This window comes from Peromyscus leucopus, chromosome 2 (genome assembly GCF_004664715.2).
Source record: "Peromyscus leucopus breed LL Stock chromosome 2, UCI_PerLeu_2.1, whole genome shotgun sequence".
In the NCBI taxonomy this organism is placed as follows: Eukaryota; Metazoa; Chordata; class Mammalia; order Rodentia; family Cricetidae; genus Peromyscus; species Peromyscus leucopus.
Genome location: NC_051064.1, coordinates 12,506,442 through 12,525,665, shown reverse-complemented (window position 1 = coordinate 12,525,665; position 19,224 = coordinate 12,506,442). Strand labels below are relative to the sequence as shown.

General features: G+C 36.2%; 1 protein-coding gene across 2 annotated transcripts in view; it reads right to left on the bottom strand.

The window, feature by feature from the left end:
* Cnbd1 (cyclic nucleotide binding domain containing 1) overlaps positions 1-19,224 on the bottom strand; it is a 357,869-nt gene that overhangs the window by 126,107 nt on the left and 212,538 nt on the right. For both annotated transcript variants that reach the window (XM_037202380.1, XM_037202379.1), the window contains exons 5-6: positions 16,679-16,824; positions 4,439-4,626 (exon numbers count right to left, since the gene is read on the bottom strand). In XM_037202380.1, the coding sequence (XP_037058275.1) occupies positions 4,439-4,626; positions 16,679-16,824 (334 nt within the window). The remainder of the gene's footprint in view (positions 1-4,438; positions 4,627-16,678; positions 16,825-19,224) is intronic.

Here is a 19,224-nt window from a genome sequence, read left to right as displayed (position 1 = left end):
TAGCTTGGTGGTGAAGTGTCTGGCATGTGCAAGGCTGTGAGTTGTCAAAGAAAGGAAAGAATGCTTGTATATAGGAACCAATCCTAACACTCAATCATATGCTTTGAATATTATACTCTTACTAAAATTTTACAATAAAACATAATTGTCATTTATATTGTGCTCAATTAGGAATCTTGTAGGAACAAAATATACTTAGTGGACTACGGATAAGCACATTGGATTTTTCTGCCATCAACAAGTCAGGACAAAGCATAAATGTCTTCTTCATGGTACTTGTTTTTGGTCTCTCAAAACCTATGATACTGTGTCTGACCTACGAGGAACACTCCTGATATAGAGAGGCACATTTCATGATCTAGCCTATTTCCATAGGTGGAGAAATGATGCTTGGTCATCACAGGACAGAAACACACAACATGTACTTCCAGTTTATCTATGTACAATGGTTTCAATAAATCTGTATACACCTCTAATAACTGGGAATTGAATTCCAAATGTTTCTAATGTGAGAAAAACTAATCAAAATGCACCACAATTGAAAATAGCTCAGAGGTGAATTGGAATGTCAGAAGGTACTTGAATAAAACATTGCAGTTGTTCTTTAATGAACAACTGGGAAGAATCAAGTAAGTGTAGAGGAAAACCTGACAGTATGAAGAGGCAATCTGCTGGAGGACCCCACAGTAAAATATAACCCAACTTCAAAGCATTGGCTACAGTAGTTTGCAGAAGCCGTCAAGAATCTCAAGAGAAAACTGGAAGATTTATGTTAGTGGGTAAAAGTGCTGTACAGAACCAAACAAAATAACTCTTTTTTATCTTTTTATATTACTGATCTTTGAACACAGAAAGAAAAAAATTGGGTTAATCAAAATGTCTGATTCCAAGAAGAAAAGAAAAGATCGATTCATTGAAAATCAAGGCAATGACAACGGGCACCATTTGCTCCCTATATGTGATGAGTCAAGTAAGAAAGGAACAAGGATATGAGTATTTATGATGAAAATTGAACCAATCACCATTCTTTTTAGTACTCATTATTCTTTTAAAACTTATGTTTTCAGAATTTTTGAAAAATAGTGTGAAAATTTTAAATAAAAAAATCACTTTTAAGTGTTCAAAACTAGACAGCTTATTACAAGAACAAATTATAATAATTTAAATGATTAAGGTTTCAGTTTTTAGTTTTCATTGTTTTACTCTTTATTCTTTTTATTTTTATTGTACTCTGATCGCCATTTAATATTCAGCTCTACTTTTATACACAGGGATAATTTTAATTAGTCATTAACTTACATAAAAATTTTAAATATTCAGTAAATTTTTATTATTCAGAGAAATTATCTCCTATGTCTTCTACCTCTTATCATCAGTGGCCCTTTCTCAGTTTTTTTATCCTATTTCCCTGACCACAGATAGCCCCTTGGATTCTTGGATCTTCACAAGTTGTCTCCATTTATTCTTTGCAAGTTCATAAGATAGAGGATAAAACCAAACTGTAACATGACATCAAGCAGTTTGAGTAGCAGCAGCTTCCGCATGCGGACTGACTTGGTGTTTTAGGCTGCTTCCCAGCTTCCTCTACTTACAGTTAGGCCATCTTCACACTGCTTCTTCCTCTGTTCCTAGACCACAGTAATCTCACAATGGTATTGGGGTAGCTCAGATGAATTTCATTTACCTATTGAGTTTATTGAATTTTACTGGAAGTCAAAATAAAATGCTTTTTTTTTTTTTGGCAATACTTCACTGACCAGTGTAAAGACAGTTTTCTGCTGCATCGGCACAGAAAAGATTTTACTACCTGACTTTGAGTGCAATCAGAATGGCAGATGTGTCTACAGTTTCAAGAGTGAGTTTGGATAATGGGTAAACACGAAGTCATGGTATTCTGTATGAGACATGTCCATGTAAGAAGTTTAATAATAAGGCAGTTATTTTTAATAAGTCTATGTCTTATGTGTATCTCTCTGTGTGTGCAGGTATCTGTGGATGCCAGTAGAGTAAATTATATATCCTTTGAGCTGGAGTTACATGGGTTGTGAGCTATTAGATGTGGGTCTTGAGAAATGAACTCTATTCCCCTGCAGTAGCAGTGAGCACTCTTAACCACTGGGCCATCTCATAAGCCCCTAGAATATATCTTTAAAAACTTCTATAGAGGAAGAAAGCATATGTTAAAGGGGAAAGAATGGGTATTGAGTGATCTGAGACCAAATCTGTAGTCCTGTTTCTTGTGGACTATAGGAATCTGGGCAACTTAAGACTCTGCACTGCAGTTAGGCTATCTATTTGGGTTTTAGGCCTGCTCAACAGCAAGGAATTTACTCCTGGTACTGGAAACCTAGCTAACTCCCCAGGGCTAGAGAGATCACAGATCTTAGTGGAGAAGTTACTACTGCCACAGCCAACATAACCTAAAGGGAAAAAGCATCCCATTAAAAGCAGGATTGTGAGAGAGCTGTCCACTACCTCGACTCCTGTTCAGTTTAGTGCTCATAGCACTAGCTGGAACAATGAGGCAAGAGAAGGAAATTAAAGAGATACAAATCAGAAAAGAAGTCAAAATACTCCTGCTTCCAGACGATATGTTTTTATAAAAGTGCTCAAAAATTCCACCAGAAAACTTATAGAAATTTTTAATGAGTTCAGCAAAGCATCAGGATGTAAGATCGACTTACAAAAATCAGAAGGTTTAAAAAAATCTGAAGGCTTTCTATAGACCAACAACAAATACAGAGGAAGGTACCATGCGCACACTTCTATTCACATCAGTCTCAAAAATATGTCTAGAGACAAATTCAACAAAGGAGGCTAGAGACCTCTGGAAACACAACTATGTCTGTCCTTCTCACTGTGACAAAATGCCCGACAAAGGCAGTTTGAGGAAGGAAAGATTTATATTGATTTAATATCTAGAGGTACAGGTGTGTGCCAGGGCAGGAGTGCTAGCCACGTGGTCACATTCACTGCTAGGAGGCAGAAAGAGATGAAAGCCGGGCCGCATGTCACCTTTATTCAGTCTGAAATCAAGCTCATGGAATGATGCTCTCCATGTTTGGGTGAGTCTTCCTGCCTCAATTTTAATACGTCTTTAATACAATAATTAAAGAAAAAGAGGTCATAAACCCAAAAGGGAGAAGAGAGGATGGGGATGTGGAAGGATTGTAGAAAGGAGAGGGAATAGAGGAAATGAGGGTTTTTTTTTAAAAAATCAAAAAATATTTTAAGAAAAAGAAAAAGCACTAATCTAGCCCCCATAGGAGTCTACACAAATTCAAAAGCTAATGAACTTGTATTTTTATGGTAATAGTCATTATTTTCTATAAAAAATGATAATAATGTTTTAATTATTATAATGCATTCAACTCCATGATTCCTTTAGCATTGCTATTAAGAAAAACATAGTAAAAACACATTTTTGTCTTTGATTTTAAAGGCACAGGTTTACTAATCTTCTCTACCTGTGGTAATATTGTGTCCCCCAATATATTGTGCACCCTAATAAATTTATCTGGGGGTCAGAGAACAAAACAGCCACTATATTAAACATAGGTTTAGGCAGTAGTAGCACATGCCTTTGATCCTAGCCTTCTGGAGGCACAGATTCATCCAGATCTCTGTGAGTTCAAAGCCACACTGGAAACTGCCAGGCATGGTGACTCACACCTTTAATCATAGGAAGAGATGGCAGAAAGCAGAAAGGTATATAAGGTGTGAGGACCAGCAACTAGAGCCTTTTTAAGATTTTAGCTTTTAGCAGCAGTTCAGCTGAGATCCATTCGAGATGAGGACATAGAGGCTTTCCAGTTTGAGGAAGCAAGATCAGCTGAGGAATTGGCAAGGTGAGGTAGCTGTGACTTGTTCTACTTCTCTGATCTTCCAGCTTTAACCCCAATACCTGGCTCCGGGTTTGTTTTTATTAAAAAGACCTTTTCAGATTCATGCTACATCTACCACTCCCCAAGTCATTCCTTCCTGTTCTTTCATCCAAAGCAAACACAGTTCCTCTTCCAGTGAATCAGCCTTGCTTATATCTGATCTGTATATAAAATGCAGTATGTAGCCAGGCGGTGGTGGCGCACACCTTTAATTCCAGCACTCGGGAGGCAGAGGCAGGCGGATCTCTGTGAGTTTGAGGCCAGTCTGGGCTACCAAGTGAGTTCCAGGAAAGGTGCAAAGCTACACAAAGAAACCCTGTCTGGAAAAAAAATGCAATATGTAGTCATTGCGAGTGTGCAATATGCTTCTGAATTCTTCCTTCATCAAAAATCCCAGTCAAATATTAAGTTCAATATTATCAGTATCATTTGTATTTGAAGGATATATTATTTGGGCTAGATTAAGTGCCTGAAGATTTTGGAATCTAGAAATCTAAGAGTTAAAAATTCTGTAATAGTTTAGCTCTACATTTATAAAAATTAAAATCTCTTACCAGGAACTCGTGTGAAGGCAGGTATAGCTCAGCCCGTGTAGAGTCTTTTAATTCCGCATCAAAAGCAAGGCTTTCCCTGGATATTGAAGAGATGATTGAGTCATCATCTTCAGTCAGACTTTTTATTACCTTTACACGAGGTCGAGCATGGCCCTTCAGTATGACATAAAGTCCATCATCACCAATCACTGAAATAAATTGAAACCAAATAGATAAAGATCTGACTAACATGTCAATTATACCTGCTGTACCTCTGGTAAATTCTTTACAGCCTACAGTATCACAATACCCTCAGTGAAACACTTAAGAATTCATAGTCAAATGGCAAGAATAACAACTGAATGTTTTATTTATTCTATTTTTTCAGTTTGTAATATTTTTATTTTTATAACATACAATTACATCATTACTTCTCCCTTTTAAAACAATGCCGTATAGCTTTAGATTTTAATAAAAAAACATTTGATTTTAATATAAAAGAGAACAAGATAGCATGTCATTTTTAATAGATTTAAGCTGCTATAAGAAAAGTAAGGAAAACCTTTAATCTTTATCCTTTTCCCCCAAATTCACCATTTGCCTATTTTATATATAAGACATACCTACTAGTAATTTCATTAACATATGCTCTAGACAGATAGTGGACAAACTGAGTAAATAGTTTGCAGAAGCTAATTGAGTTTTACAGTACTTGTCTTCCTCCACATTAAGTCTCCACAAACTATCATCCTACCTAATTCCTGAACTCCATTGTGTACTTGCAGTCCTGGCAAGTGTATTTCACTGTTAGTATTCCAATACAATTAAAAGTCACTTTGAGATCTTAAAAACATATTCTTTAAGAAATGAAAAGTAGATTGTATATTTCCCTATTTCACAACTGCTTACATCACTTTATGAATGGAGAATATCATTAAGGTGCTGTGAAATATTCAATATATGCTCATTCACTTTCTGTTAGCAGAACTTTGCTAACTGATTTTCAGAGGCAATTGTATGTCTTTATACTATTCCAAAAGTCATCAATTTCTCATATTCTCTGCATTTTTCTCTAACTTATTAGTTCTCTCAATTATTACCCTTTCAGTGCCATTGGAGAGTGATGATAATGCTTTTTTTTAGCAGACATTTGTTTTGCATGGATGTCTAAGATTAAAATGTATTATTTTCTGGGTAGTACATATTCTGTGTGGTAAGAGACTGAAGAAAAACAATTATATTAGTTAGATTGTTTGTGACTGATTGTATAGGATGAAGACAGAAGTAAAGTAAGTCAGAAGACACAGAGACATCTATGTTCAGGTTTTGGACAAATTAAACAGGCATTGCTTAGGTCACATTAAAAGCATAAAAAGATATGTCCATTGTGAATTCTAATGCAAGGCTGATGCTTGCTTTCTCGGTGTAAATTGTCTTCTTTTCCTTAACTAAGAAAGCTGTAAGTTTATTAGATGCCATCAGGTAATGTTAAAAATACCACTTCCCACATACTCTTCACATGCATGTTCACACAATACCATCTATTAGTAAAATATTAGAAGACTTTCTTTTCAAATATTAACATCCACTCTTCATGTTAGTAAGAACCAGGATATGATATTGGAACCACAACAAATTTCTTGAAACTAAAATGGAAAGGTAGGACAGTTAGACAATCGTGACACTTTCTAAGTTATTTTTTTCTGGTGTCTTGTTATGATTTAACACAAATAAGTCCTCAATTGATTTGAACAATGACCTTTAATTCTCCATTTTAGAAACTGAACCTGTGTCTGTATGGATATTGCCGATGTTTTCCTTGGCTCTAAGCATGATTGGTTCCTATGTTACCAACATACATAGTTATATTGTCTTCAGAAATATAGCCCATGTCCAAGACATCAGATTTTAGCAACCCTATTTAAAGAAGGATATTTTATAAAAGTAGAAGCTATAGCTAACTCTCAGAAATGTAACATCCAAATGCAATGCTATTTGGTTTGCAACAGTATATTTAAATGAGCCAGACATTGTAAAAGGAAATACCATGTGATTATGTGTGGATTTCTACCCTAACAATTTATATCATTGTGATAAAAGCTATTTCACAGTAATCTCTCTTACAATTCACGAACATCAGCAGCCAGAGTACATGTGATAATTAGGACATGACTGTCACACTAGGAACTGTAACCATAAGCAGCACACTCCAAATAAAATTGGTCACCTTGGGGATGAGTGAAACTTTACTGATCTTCTCAAGAAAACATTCCTTGTCATTCAAGCTTTGCCCAGTGATGGTAACATTATACATACATGCAGGTTTTTTGAGACAGGGCTTCTCAGATGTAGCTTTGGTGCCTACCATGGATCTCGCTCTGTAGACCAAGCTGGCCTCAAACTCACAGAGATCCACCTGGTTCTGCCTCCCGAGTGCTGGGTTTAAAGGCATGCGCCACCACTGCCTGGCAACTTTTATATATTAACTCTGTTTGGGTGAATTTGTTTTGTAATAAGGCCTTGAAGGAGTCAAACAAAATGGAAGAGTCACAGAATCATGCAAAAAAATATTTAGCTTAGAACATCTGTCATGACCTTTTGTTATTCCTAATATATACATATGTGTGTGTATTTGAAATAAAAAAGGGACTATAGTTTTTATACTAAGACTATTGTACATACTTTTGGTTTTAATATTAAGACATTAATATAATGAGTGAAAACTGTTAAAAGAACATGAGTGCCCACTCATGACAGCAAAATACTTTTAACCTCTGTTTTAAGTATATTGTTACATTATAGGCAGTCTGAAATATATTGTTTGCGATTACCATTTATATCTTTATTGATATAATATATAAAGATGTATCTTTATCTTTTGGATCAGGTACCATGCTGGCTCTAATTTTATAAATCATGAAGCTGAAGGCAGTGACAAGCTGAACCTTGTCTCTAAGTCCAGAGCTCCAATACTGGGACAGCCAGTTCTGTAAGTTAATGGATGTGTTGCTGTGTCTGAAACACATACCACACACACATATACACATACAAATTTGCAGTCATGCAAACACAGACATAGGAGTGTACTGCATATGTGTGTAATATATCTATACCATACATGTAAATTACTGTGTGCATATTGATTTTATAGATCCATAAAAATTCTCAATTAAAAAGAATGTATACTATGTGTATCAGAATTCTAGAATTAATACTCAAATATTTCTTTAAATTAATGTAACTGGATTATAGCAGAAACAGAATTAACAAAAACTTCTCAGAGAGAATTTTAGAAATATTTTAATATTTTAGTTGCTAAAATGTGTAAAAAAATTGTTTAAACACCATAAAAATTGCTTGAAGAAAATATATACAGCTAAGTTCTCAAAGAAAAATTAAAATGCTGACAAATAAAAAGTGATGCTAGTTTAATGAGTTGTGAAAGAATACAATTGTTGATAATATAAGACAAATGTAAGCTTTGAAAAAATAGACTTCCTATTACATTTCAAAATATGTAAAACAATTTCATATAAATTTTAAGCAGAAGGGGTTCAAGAATCTTAGAAGACTCAGATAATTACAGAAATATTGATTTCTCAGGCATAAAATTCAGAATGCTAGACCCTAGGAAATTAAGTCTTCATGAAAATCTATCCCAGTAGGACTAATTTTTATGCAAAGTAATGGCATAGTTAATCTACATTACAAACAAATCCAAAGAAATATTTTTTGAAGATTTAAAAAATGTACTATTACATGATTTCATATTTTTGAAAGAAACAGCTCAAGGAGAACAAAAGGCATTTTAAAACTACAGGGAATTTTAATTGATCACTTTACTATTGACTTTTTCAAAGGTTAGAAGCCAGACACAAAGGATGATTAAAGCAAATGTTTGTCAATTACTATCTCCCTTTCTATGGTACACAGGCCTTTCAGATCAACCATCCAGAATGAGTTCAATGTTCCAAGCAGTTGTGCATGAAGAAGGTCATACTGTCAACTGGATTATACCCTTTTGACCTATAAACCGGATTTAAGTGTCATCTGCTGCTCAGGAAAGACTTTCCTCATCCTGGCCAGCTTTCTTCAGAATAACTAATGCCTATCATAGGCAAGTTTCCACTCAGGATTTATGTCATGGAATACTTCATACTCAGACTTTACCTAAATATCCTATACTCCTCAAAGATGAGGCCATGGTTCTGCACGAGGATTTCCAACTCCAAGCATCCATCCTGGATTATTTGGCAGTATTTAGCAGGCATTTGTTGAATGAATGAAGGCTTAGTTGTACTTTGGTAAAAGGCAGGAAATTTAAATGATCTGAACAGAAACCAGAATATTCATTGTTTTTGGTACAAAGATAAAATCCATTATTCCACTTAGAATTTTATCCACTTTTGAATATGATGACTTTGAAGGTCTAATTTCTTTACATTCTGTTGTGTACAAGCTCAGTAAAAAAAAAAAAATCGATGTGTGTGTGTGTGTGTGTGTGTGTGTGTGTGTGTGCATGTGTGTGTGTTTGTTTAGAGCCTGAAATATTGATTCATAGAAGCTACTTTAGAAACTCTAAATGATTCCACATAAAATAGAAGTAAAATAATGAATAGTTTCTTCATAGCTGTTACTATGTTAGCAATCTTTAGACATGGGTATATTGAACTTAAAGTCAATATACCCTTCCACATTCCATGTCAGGGGAAGTTATACAGCACAAGTCTAGTAAGATTTCTTAGAATATGTCTATAATTTGTGAAAAACAATCTACAAGTAATATGTACTTTGAAGTGTGAGGATAGAGGAAAATGCTTCAACCCACTGAAATAACTTATTAATACTGAGACATTCTATTCCCAGAACATAAATAAAAACTAGTACTTAATAAGACTCACTAAATGTATTATCATTAGATAAAGCATCAGAGAGTCAGCATTCTTAAAGAAGTAGAAAATATATGAAGAGATAAAATTACTGTATCTAGTGTAAGGGATCTAAATTGATCTAATGAAAACTATGGCATTTGTAATAGATTTGGAAATATAGAGAATTTTGTTTGGGAAACTTTCCTACACTACAATAGAGAAAACTATATACCAAACACAAATAAAAGAGAGGTGGAATTGACTCACCTTCTTCAATCAAGTATAGGAGACAAAAAAAATCAGGCTTTTTCAAACAAGTACAAAAAAAGTATTTTAAGATACCTGTTTCGAAGTATGTTAAGATTACTTAAAAAGCAATTGAAATGGTAACTATGTTTCGAATAATCAAAAACCAAGTTTTAAATCTCATTAATAAAAATGTCTATTTTTAAAATAAATAATAAATTAAAGTTAGTAAGTCCTTGTTAGCATGATTATGTAATGTTGTAACAAGTGTTAATAATCAAGATATAAACCAAGCACTAAAAGTCAAGAAACATGAAAAATCCAGATTGCTGGTTCTTTGTTTTTGAATTTTGAAAATGTTTCATAAAAAATAATTCAAAGCAAAGACTGAAAATTAGTAGTAGGAGTAGGGGAGATATCTACAAGTTAGTAACCTGAATTCAAAATATAATTTAAAACGGAAGTTCAATGGAGTTACCATGTGTGGGTGACAACACTACTCCCAGAGGGGAGCCAGAGGCACCCTAAATAGCACAGGTTATTTTAATTGCTCTTGATTACACTACTTTTAAATGGTAAGATCCTGTTACTGAAGATAACACACACTTTAGCTGTAAGACAAAGAGAATTCAATCTCAAGCTTTTTCCCCCGCTGGCTAGTATCCATTTTGCCAAAAGAAGTAACGCATTTTGCTCAGGAAGAAATAACATCAATGGTCTAACTTACTTGATTCAAAATGTTAAAATACAGACAAGCCAGGCAAAATATACCCACTGATGCAATCGTGGCAAGGCTGTTCTGAGATCACCTTCTGGTTGGACTTGAGTCATATTCTACAAGAGGGAATTCATGCCTAGTCCTGTAAACCTAGTTAGGAGTCTATACTGAGGACATCATGGGTCCTAAAGTAGAAACTACCATTGCTATTTTGCTTAATGACCATGTTGTTTGATTGCTTTCTAAATATTTACATTGATACCCATAGATTGGTGCTCGGCTCAGCCTTGGTCAGAGAAACTTCCTTTTGCAGTTAACACAGGCTCTTACCTGATCCAAGTGCTGAGAATGTATGACTGTGAGTTCTTAGCCCTAAATGGAAACATTTTATCAAGCCCATCCCATCCCTGCCAATGTTCAGGGAACATCTCAAAGAGAAGGCAAGAAGAATGTAAGCAACAGGGGATGAGGAGATGCTGTCTTCTTGGATGACTTGGCTGTTCTATTCACAACTTCAGGACAGTTGTGGTTTATCTGCACAAACCCAAGCCACTCAGAATCCCACTGTGGTTAATTAAGGACCTCATGTGGCTCCCACCCATAGTGGAAAAGACACTGTGAGTTAATGGAGTCTCGACGGGAGAATGGTAATTCTCTTTAATGTGAAGAAGAAAGAAGTACATATGAAGTTGGGCGGGCAACTGGTTGGGAAAGTTCTGGGGAAATTTGAGGAGGAGAGGAAGGAGGGTGACTATGACAACAATATATTTTGTTCATGTGTGAAATTCATAAAGAATAATTTGAAATCTGAGCAATAATTTAACTTTTTTAATTTATTTTATTTTACAATACTATTCAGTTCTACATAACAGCCACAGATTTCCTTGTTCTCCCCCTTCCTGCCCCTCCCCTTCCCCCAGTCCACCCCCCTTTCCCACTTCCTCCAGATCAAGGCCACCCCCAAGGACTGAGATCCACCTGATAGACTCAGTCCAAGTAGGTCCAGTCCCCTCCTCCCAGATTGAGCCAAGCGTCCCTGTATAAGTCCCAGGTTTCAAACAGCTATCTCATGCAGCAAGCCCAGGACCTGGTACCACTGCCTAGATGCCTCCCAAACAGATCAAGTCAATCAACTGTCTCACCTATTCAGAGGGCCTGATCCAGTTGGGGGCCCCTCATCCTTTGGTTCATAGCCAAACGAATGGAAAAACATGAACTATGAATAATTTAACTTTTTAAATAATTTTCTTTTTTTGTTTTTGTTTTCAATACATCCCAACTGCAGCTTCTGCTCCCTTTCTGCCTTAACTTTCAAAAAGAAAACAAATGAGCAAAAATTAGTAGGGCCAGATTTTATCCAGGACCACAATAGTCATAGTACAAATAACTGATCTCCTAAATTAAAACACACCTCTCTCTATCTGTAGTTATTAAAAAGTAGTGCCTAATGAGGTGTCAAATCCAAAGCAGGAAATAAATGACAGAACTTCACTAGAACAATGGCTATAAGTAGAATAAGAAAATAAGCCCAAATGAAAAGGATGGATAGGGGAAGTTAGGGGATTAAGAAATAGCCTCTTTTCCCTTATTTGTATTTTAAAATATTAATAGCTTATAGCATTTCCTATGATATTTTATTAAAAGAGAAAATATGTGCAGCACAGGGATGAATCAGACAAGTTTCTGGAAACAAACGGGAAGTGAGACCAGTGAGGAGTTGATGGAAGTATTCCTTAGGAGAAGAAATGAATGGAGGACTGAACTAATCAAGAGGAATGAAAAAAAGAAAATAAGCTTGGGATGAACAAGTTAAATTTGTAGAATACAACTCAATTACTTTAGGAGGGAAAGGAAGTAGCTTAAAATGTCTTGTTTTTAAGATTTCACATCTGAAACAGTTCCTAAAGAAAGACCTATGTCTATGTCTAAAGTTCTGGGCTAGAGGTGATTCAAAGCAGCAATCCATATGAGCAAGAGCAGGACTCTGGCGTGTGGAACCCAGAACAATGTTTATTGGAGAGGAATTACCAGCTGGATGGCAAATGAATACTTTCACAGAGAAAAATGATACAAAAAGGGACACTTTGGAAAAACTAAGGGATTAGAGTCACAGAATAAAGAATGAATGCAGTTTTCAAAGATTTTGAGGGATCGATCTTCATGAAAATATTTCCTAATTAAATCATCCCTTTCTTGAGGTGTCTAGATAAGAATGATATTAAGGAAAGTTATGTTTAAACAAATTACAAAGATTGCAATATTTAAATCTGTTCCTTCCTATCCAAGCCTGTTACAGAAGGAAAAGATTAAACAAAAATTTATGAATCTATTTCATAGCAATAAACAATCTGTGACTGATTTTCCTTTTTGACTTATTGCAAAAATTTAAGTACAAACTGGACTTCATGTTTTAAAAATCAGTCTTCTCTGGGCTAAGATGTCATATAGTGCTGTCTTCAGCCTCTGCAGCAAGCTCACAGACATCCTGGTATCCTGAAAACCACCATCAAAACTACAGTAAGAGCTGTGCTATTGTGTAAGTTACCTGAATAAAAAGTATTTCTGACTTACTATATTTTCAGCTGATGGGGTATTGGGACACTACCCATTTAATTTGAGGAATATTTCACAAGTTATTGTGTTTGATCTGTACATTAACTTAGTTACTGCAATATTAGTCCTTTAAATATTAGTGTAACTATTGGATGAATTTCCAATAGCTCTCAAAACTGTTTTGCTATTTTTAATACATAAGTCTTGCAGTTCTTTGGCTAAATCTATTCCCAAGTAGTATGCCTTACTGTTGTTATGATTGCTAATAGAACAGAACCTCCCAACTTTAGTTTCAGATTATTCACTGCTTTGTATGAATGCTCTTTTCTTTGTGAAAATGTTTAAAGTATTTTTATGACAAGTGCTTCTCAACTTATGATAAGGTTACATAAATTTAAAAAAATCAAGTAAAAAATGCATTTAACACACCTATCCTGTGTGCATAATAAAACATTTATAAAACAGTACACTGCAAAAAATCCCTAGGCTGACTGGCAACTGTTTCAAACTGCCTCTGTGGAGCATTATGCTATAACATCGTGCAATCTATCTCTAGTCTGGAACAAGATTGCAGATCAATACCTAATGCGTGATTTGTACTGACTACCATCCCCTCTGTCCCTTATTTTCAGTAATTTTGATAGAGTTAGTATAATTGATCTTTACATATGGTAATTTTATAGTAAATAATATAAGATAGGATGCTTAATTCCATCATTACTTAGAAACATTTATATGTTTCATTTACTTAAGTCATAGTATTGTTTCCTTCTTAATAGTTCGTTTGCAGAAACTGAATGTATAGGAGGTTATATGGATAATGGTAAATTTAGGAAAGCTCCTTAAGTAATGCAGCTTAAAAAGCCTAATGGCCAAATAAAAAGACCAGAAGGCACCAACAGCTGTGCAAAGTTGCACTAGAGAAATGAGCCTCTGCGGCAGATTGAAAGTCTGTGTCCTGGGGACGAGGGGCTGCGTGGGGACACACTTTAAAAACACGGCAGACAGAGAGAAGCACACACATGAATAAAGCAAATGGAGGGAGCAGACACCTAGATCGGCTTTTTTCTTAAGTTGGATGAACAAAGAGAACTATAAAGGTTGTGTATCTAATGAGCTGACACTTTGATAGGGAAACATCTGAGCTGCTAGAACTACATGTCTTAAAAATTCCAAAGGATCTGGATATCAATAGGTGAAGAAAAACACAAGCTTATAAATTTTTAAAGAACTACAAGATGCAAGTTGAAATTCTGTACGTCATATAATCAAGTAAAACTTGGTGGTAAAGTATTTATATGCTATTGGAATAAAATGTTTGTTCTCAATTTGAATGTAGTACTTTCATTAAAAATATAAATCTCTAATTATAATTCACATGACTCAATTTATTGTGAGACAATTAGCCCGTCCATACATGTAGAAGAAATAGAAAATTATTTGCTTTTATTTCTCTTATATTAGTTTTCTTTACTCCAATAAAAGCCTGAGCTATCTGACTTTGTAATGGGAAAGGGTATGTTTAGCCCATGGTAGGTACAAATCAGATCACATATCCCATTTGTTTGGCTGCTTGGTAAAGTCATATTGTGGGGATACACTGTTTTATGAGTGACAATAGCAATCAATCAAATATCCAACAGGAGCAAAAAAGGCAAGGTTAACAGGGCCATGCTTGCCACTATATCATGATCCCCTACAAAAACTCAGTGAATTGTAGAGGGTAGCCATTCCAGCTTGGATCTGGAAGTTCCACCCCCCCATTGAGACTCGAGGCTGGGCCAGGGGAGGTGCCTGTGCTCTCTCTGTGTGCTCTCTCTGTGCTGGGACGCTGAACGGTGAAGGTGGATTGTGCAGAGCTCTGGAGAACACCGCTGGATTGCGATACACTTTCCCCAGACCCTGCGACCTACCTTTCACTTAATTTGTGAGTTACGCCATTAAATAAATATCCTTTTAACTACGTGGAGCGGCCAAAATAATTTCTCCAATAGTGAATGGCACATATATACCTTATAGCCAAATCACCTAAAAGAATCACCCAGAAGGACCCACCTCCCAGAAGTTCTAACACCTCCCAACACCATTAATTGAGCTAAAGCTAGACCAAGCCTTTAATCACAGTAGTTTGTGGTGGAACATTCAAGCCACACTCAAACGATAGCAGCTCCATATTCTACTCCTCTACACTAAGGCAACAAAAATATTTTAAGTGTATGTATATTTAAAATTTCATTCTGGGTCTGCATATATTTTTAAATATATTTAAATATATATATGTATGTTCATACATTTATACTTCTTGTAGATATTTGTAAGTTTCTACTGTTTACTTTTATTCACTACCTTTTGTATATACATATATATGCATATATATATATAGAGAGAGAGAGACACACACATATGCATGCACGTACAAGTACATTGTTTTCAGTCAGTACCTATAGTTCTATTGACTATCTGATGATAGTCAATCTTTTATTGAAGGGCATTTAGGTTGTTCTGATACTTTTTACCATTAGAAATACAATTTCAGAGCTAATAAAACAAAGTAGTTTTTAATTACTATCCTCAAGCTTATAGCAAAGCAATAGTGAATATTTGTTCCTCTTTTTCCCTTTAAAATCATTTTAATCGTGGCAAAACTCTTTTGATTTATTTTCTGTTGCTTGATTCTAATTAATGGAACCAATTATGATAGAAAACCATTGGGGCAATACTCTCAAAATATGTAAATCTTTTCAAAAGTCATGAGTCTCCAAGATTCCAATTCAGTTTTAAATGTCAGGTTCCTGACCAACTGCTTTCCACAAACAGCAGCAAACAGGGGGCAAGTTCAGAGCTGGACTGAAGTGGGTCTAAAATGCATTTACAAGCAGGATTCCTCTGCATGATGTGTTTATGCCTTAGGGATGCTCGCCTGCTAACAATAATACTATCTATCACCTTGTTTCTGTAAGAAATGATAAAGGAATTTTTGCGGAGCAAAGAACATGTCTTGCATGCCTTCCCTTCAAAGATTCAGATGCATGAATTTCTAATGAACTAGCTCCTATATCCATTGTAAACAATGTAAAGATGAACATTATGTCTACTGAGTCCTTTCCCAATATCTAGGGCACTATCTCAACTAGACAGGCAAGCACTTTGACCACTGAGTATTCAACTTCGAAAGACAGCACTGGGTTGCTACTAAATTTGTACTGTACTTTGTTGTCATCAATAGATTATTGTAAATATAAATTAGACCCTATCCCAGACCTGATAAACCAGAAGTCTACAGAATTAAGCCCATTGTTACTCAGGGGGTACTATGATTGATTTGGATATTTATTCAAAGGACAAGTTCATAAGCATAAGCTATAAATCTTACTAAAGTATGAGGTGTGGGGCGTTTACCCACTAACCCCACAGCTCCCCAGAGTTTTTTTCAGTGTGAGCAGCAGGAAATATTAGATAGAAGGATTTATTGCAGAGATAAACAGATAGAAAATACAGGATAGCCTTGAGAGGGCCTGGAACCTTTTCCAACGGGCCCAGACTGTTCCTGTCCCAGGGTATTTATAGAGACACCAAGGGGTGGAGCAAAAGACCTCCTCCCACAGCACAGCCAAGTGCAGACCATCTCAGACACCTGCACTCAGGCCCATTGTCCTAATCATCCTCTATGCAGACATGCTGGGTAAAGCCACGAGGAACCCAAAAACAGGCTCCCACAATGAGGTGTTACTTCAATAGCTTTCCTTAAAAGAGAACTATATCCACACAGTGTATTTTAGCATGCCAAGTGAAATTATAAGCATTTAACAGTAGCCACGTTGAGGGAGAAGTATGCATTTCATTCTGCTAGATGCCCCCAGATTAGTCAAGTACCTGTGCTGCCTTTGATCCAGGTTTCAGAAAAGACATTCTTACTCAGGATTTTCAGATGCTCGTCACTGAGCTGAGAGGCTAACTCTGGAATTTTCTTCAACATCCTCCATACAACATTGTGTTCTTGGGCTGTTCTGTGAACTGGCCTTAGGAAAAGAATGAGAGATTATAAATTCAGAGACTACAGTAAATAATAAATAAATAAAGTGAATGAATGAAAAGAAAAGAAAAGCTAACATATTGGGGGACTTTAAATTTCCAATTTTTTATTTTATTTTTACTTAGAATTATTTCAAAAGAACTATAAATAAACTACATTTGGCTTATTAATCAATTTTCAACATTCACTCTCTTTCCAATATTAAGATGTGCCATGATGCCTTAAACTTCAATAGAAACTTAATTACTATTAAAGACTATCATTTATTAGCAATAAAGAGCAACTATTTTTAGGTATTAACTAAAGAAGACTTTTTTTTCAGAGATCCACGGCTAGGCCCTGGGTGGAGCTCCGGGAGTCTAATTGGCGAGAAAGAGTTTGAAACCAAGCGAGAACTGTTGAAACCAAGGTTGGATAAAGCACAGGGACAAATAGCCAAACGAATGGAAACACATGAACTATGAACCAAAGGCTTAGGGGCCCCCAACTGGACCAGACCCTCTGAATGGGTGAGACAGCTGATTGGCTTGATCTGTTTGGGAGGCATCCAGGCAATGGGACCAGGTCCTGGGCTCATTGCATGAGTTGGCTGTTTGGAACCTGGGGCTTATGCAGGGATGCTTGGCTCAGTCTGGGAGGAGGGAACTGGACTTCTCTGGATTGAGTCTACCAGGTTGATCTCAGACCTGGGGGAGGCTTTGCCCTGAAGGAGGTGGGAATAGGGGGTGGGGTAGGGAGAAGGGGAGGGGGGCAGGAGCGGGGAGAACAAGGGAATCCATGGCTGATATGTAGAAGTGAATGGTATTGTAAAATAAAATAAAAGGGAAAAAAAAAGACTTTTTTTAACTCCTACTTTTTTTTTTGTTTTGTTTTTTTGTTTTTGTTTTTTCAAGACAGGGTTTCTCTGCGTAGCTTTGCACCTTTCCTGGAACTCACTTGGTAGCCCAGGCTTGCCTCGAACTCACAGAGATGCGCCTGGCTCTGCCTCCCGAGTACTGGGATTAAAGGCGTGTGCCACCACCGCCCGGCTTCTTTTTTTTTTTTTTTTTTTTGGTTTTTCGAGACAGGGTTTCTCTGTGTAGCTTTGCGCCTTTCCTGGAACTCACTTGGTAGCCCAGGGTGGCCTCGACTCCTACTTTTTATACTTGATCATTAACAGTATCTATATATTATTAAAGTTGGGTAAAAATGAAACTAATTTAACTCTTAATGATTTATAATTTAAATGAAAAGATTATATATGAAATTTTAAATGAAACATTGTTCTCACATATTGTGCATGGTATTTATATGTTTATAAGGGGATAACATAGTTGTACATTAAACTGAAGAATATTCAGTGGTTTCAACTAATTTTTAAGAACAATATAAAAAAATTGTTTAGTTCCAGAAAAGCAGCTTATGGTGTGTGGCAGGCCACAAGAATATATATTAGAGATTTTGCTGTGTATTAAAACTATACTTTGACTGGCCAAGGGTCTGTCAAAAGGCAAGCCATTTATTATGAATATTTGGTGTTATCCAGCTTTTGATATTTCAGCTTTCTTCTATATGAAATTCTTGCATGCCCAAATATTCCCAGACCAATTGGCAAACAGTTCAGTTCCTCAGACCTGCTGAACTTCTAGGTAACTAATTCCCCTACTGAGCCTAGGAGACAAGCTGGCAGAGACTCATAGGTTTGTTTCTTATGCAAAGGAAGCTCAGACCATCCCCTTGCCTTGAGGCCTAGTGGCTCTCCAGAGCAAATGACTGAGAACAAAAGAGGTTTTTACATATCAAGGTGGAAGGTAGAGCAACATTCCTGAGAAGGCAGAAAACCACTTGGCCAGGGGAAGGACAGATAGGCATTTTCTGTAGAGCTGACAGAATGGTATGACCAGGGAGAAGAGAAGAACACAGAGGTAATGTAGATGGTAAAGCAGAACTCTTGAGCCAGGAGTACAGAGCAAGTAGAGATGGAGGGCAAAGAAACAGGTGATTGTAGATGAAGTGGGAAGCATAAGAGCTCGATTGTTAGCAGACTTTGAGAGAACAGTAAGAGAGGACAAAGGGGAACTGAGTGTCAGAATGGAACTGAAGCTATGTAGACAGGATTTCATCCCACAGAATAAAGCAGATGGACAAAGAACTTGGTGTGATACCTCAGTAAAACCCCCCACTCTATCCCCTACAGACAAAGAGAAGCTTAAACCAGGATTCCTAAGTGTAGATAAGAACTTAGACCCCTTTTCCCCAGGTGGCTGTATCTGCTACAGGGACTTTGGAAAACACAGTCAGGATATTCGACCAAAAGACTAAAAAGGGAGGTGGGTTAAAATAAATTATATGGTCTGTGCCTTTAAGAACTAGCCTCACAAAGAAAGGGGAGCCTCCTTCCAACCTC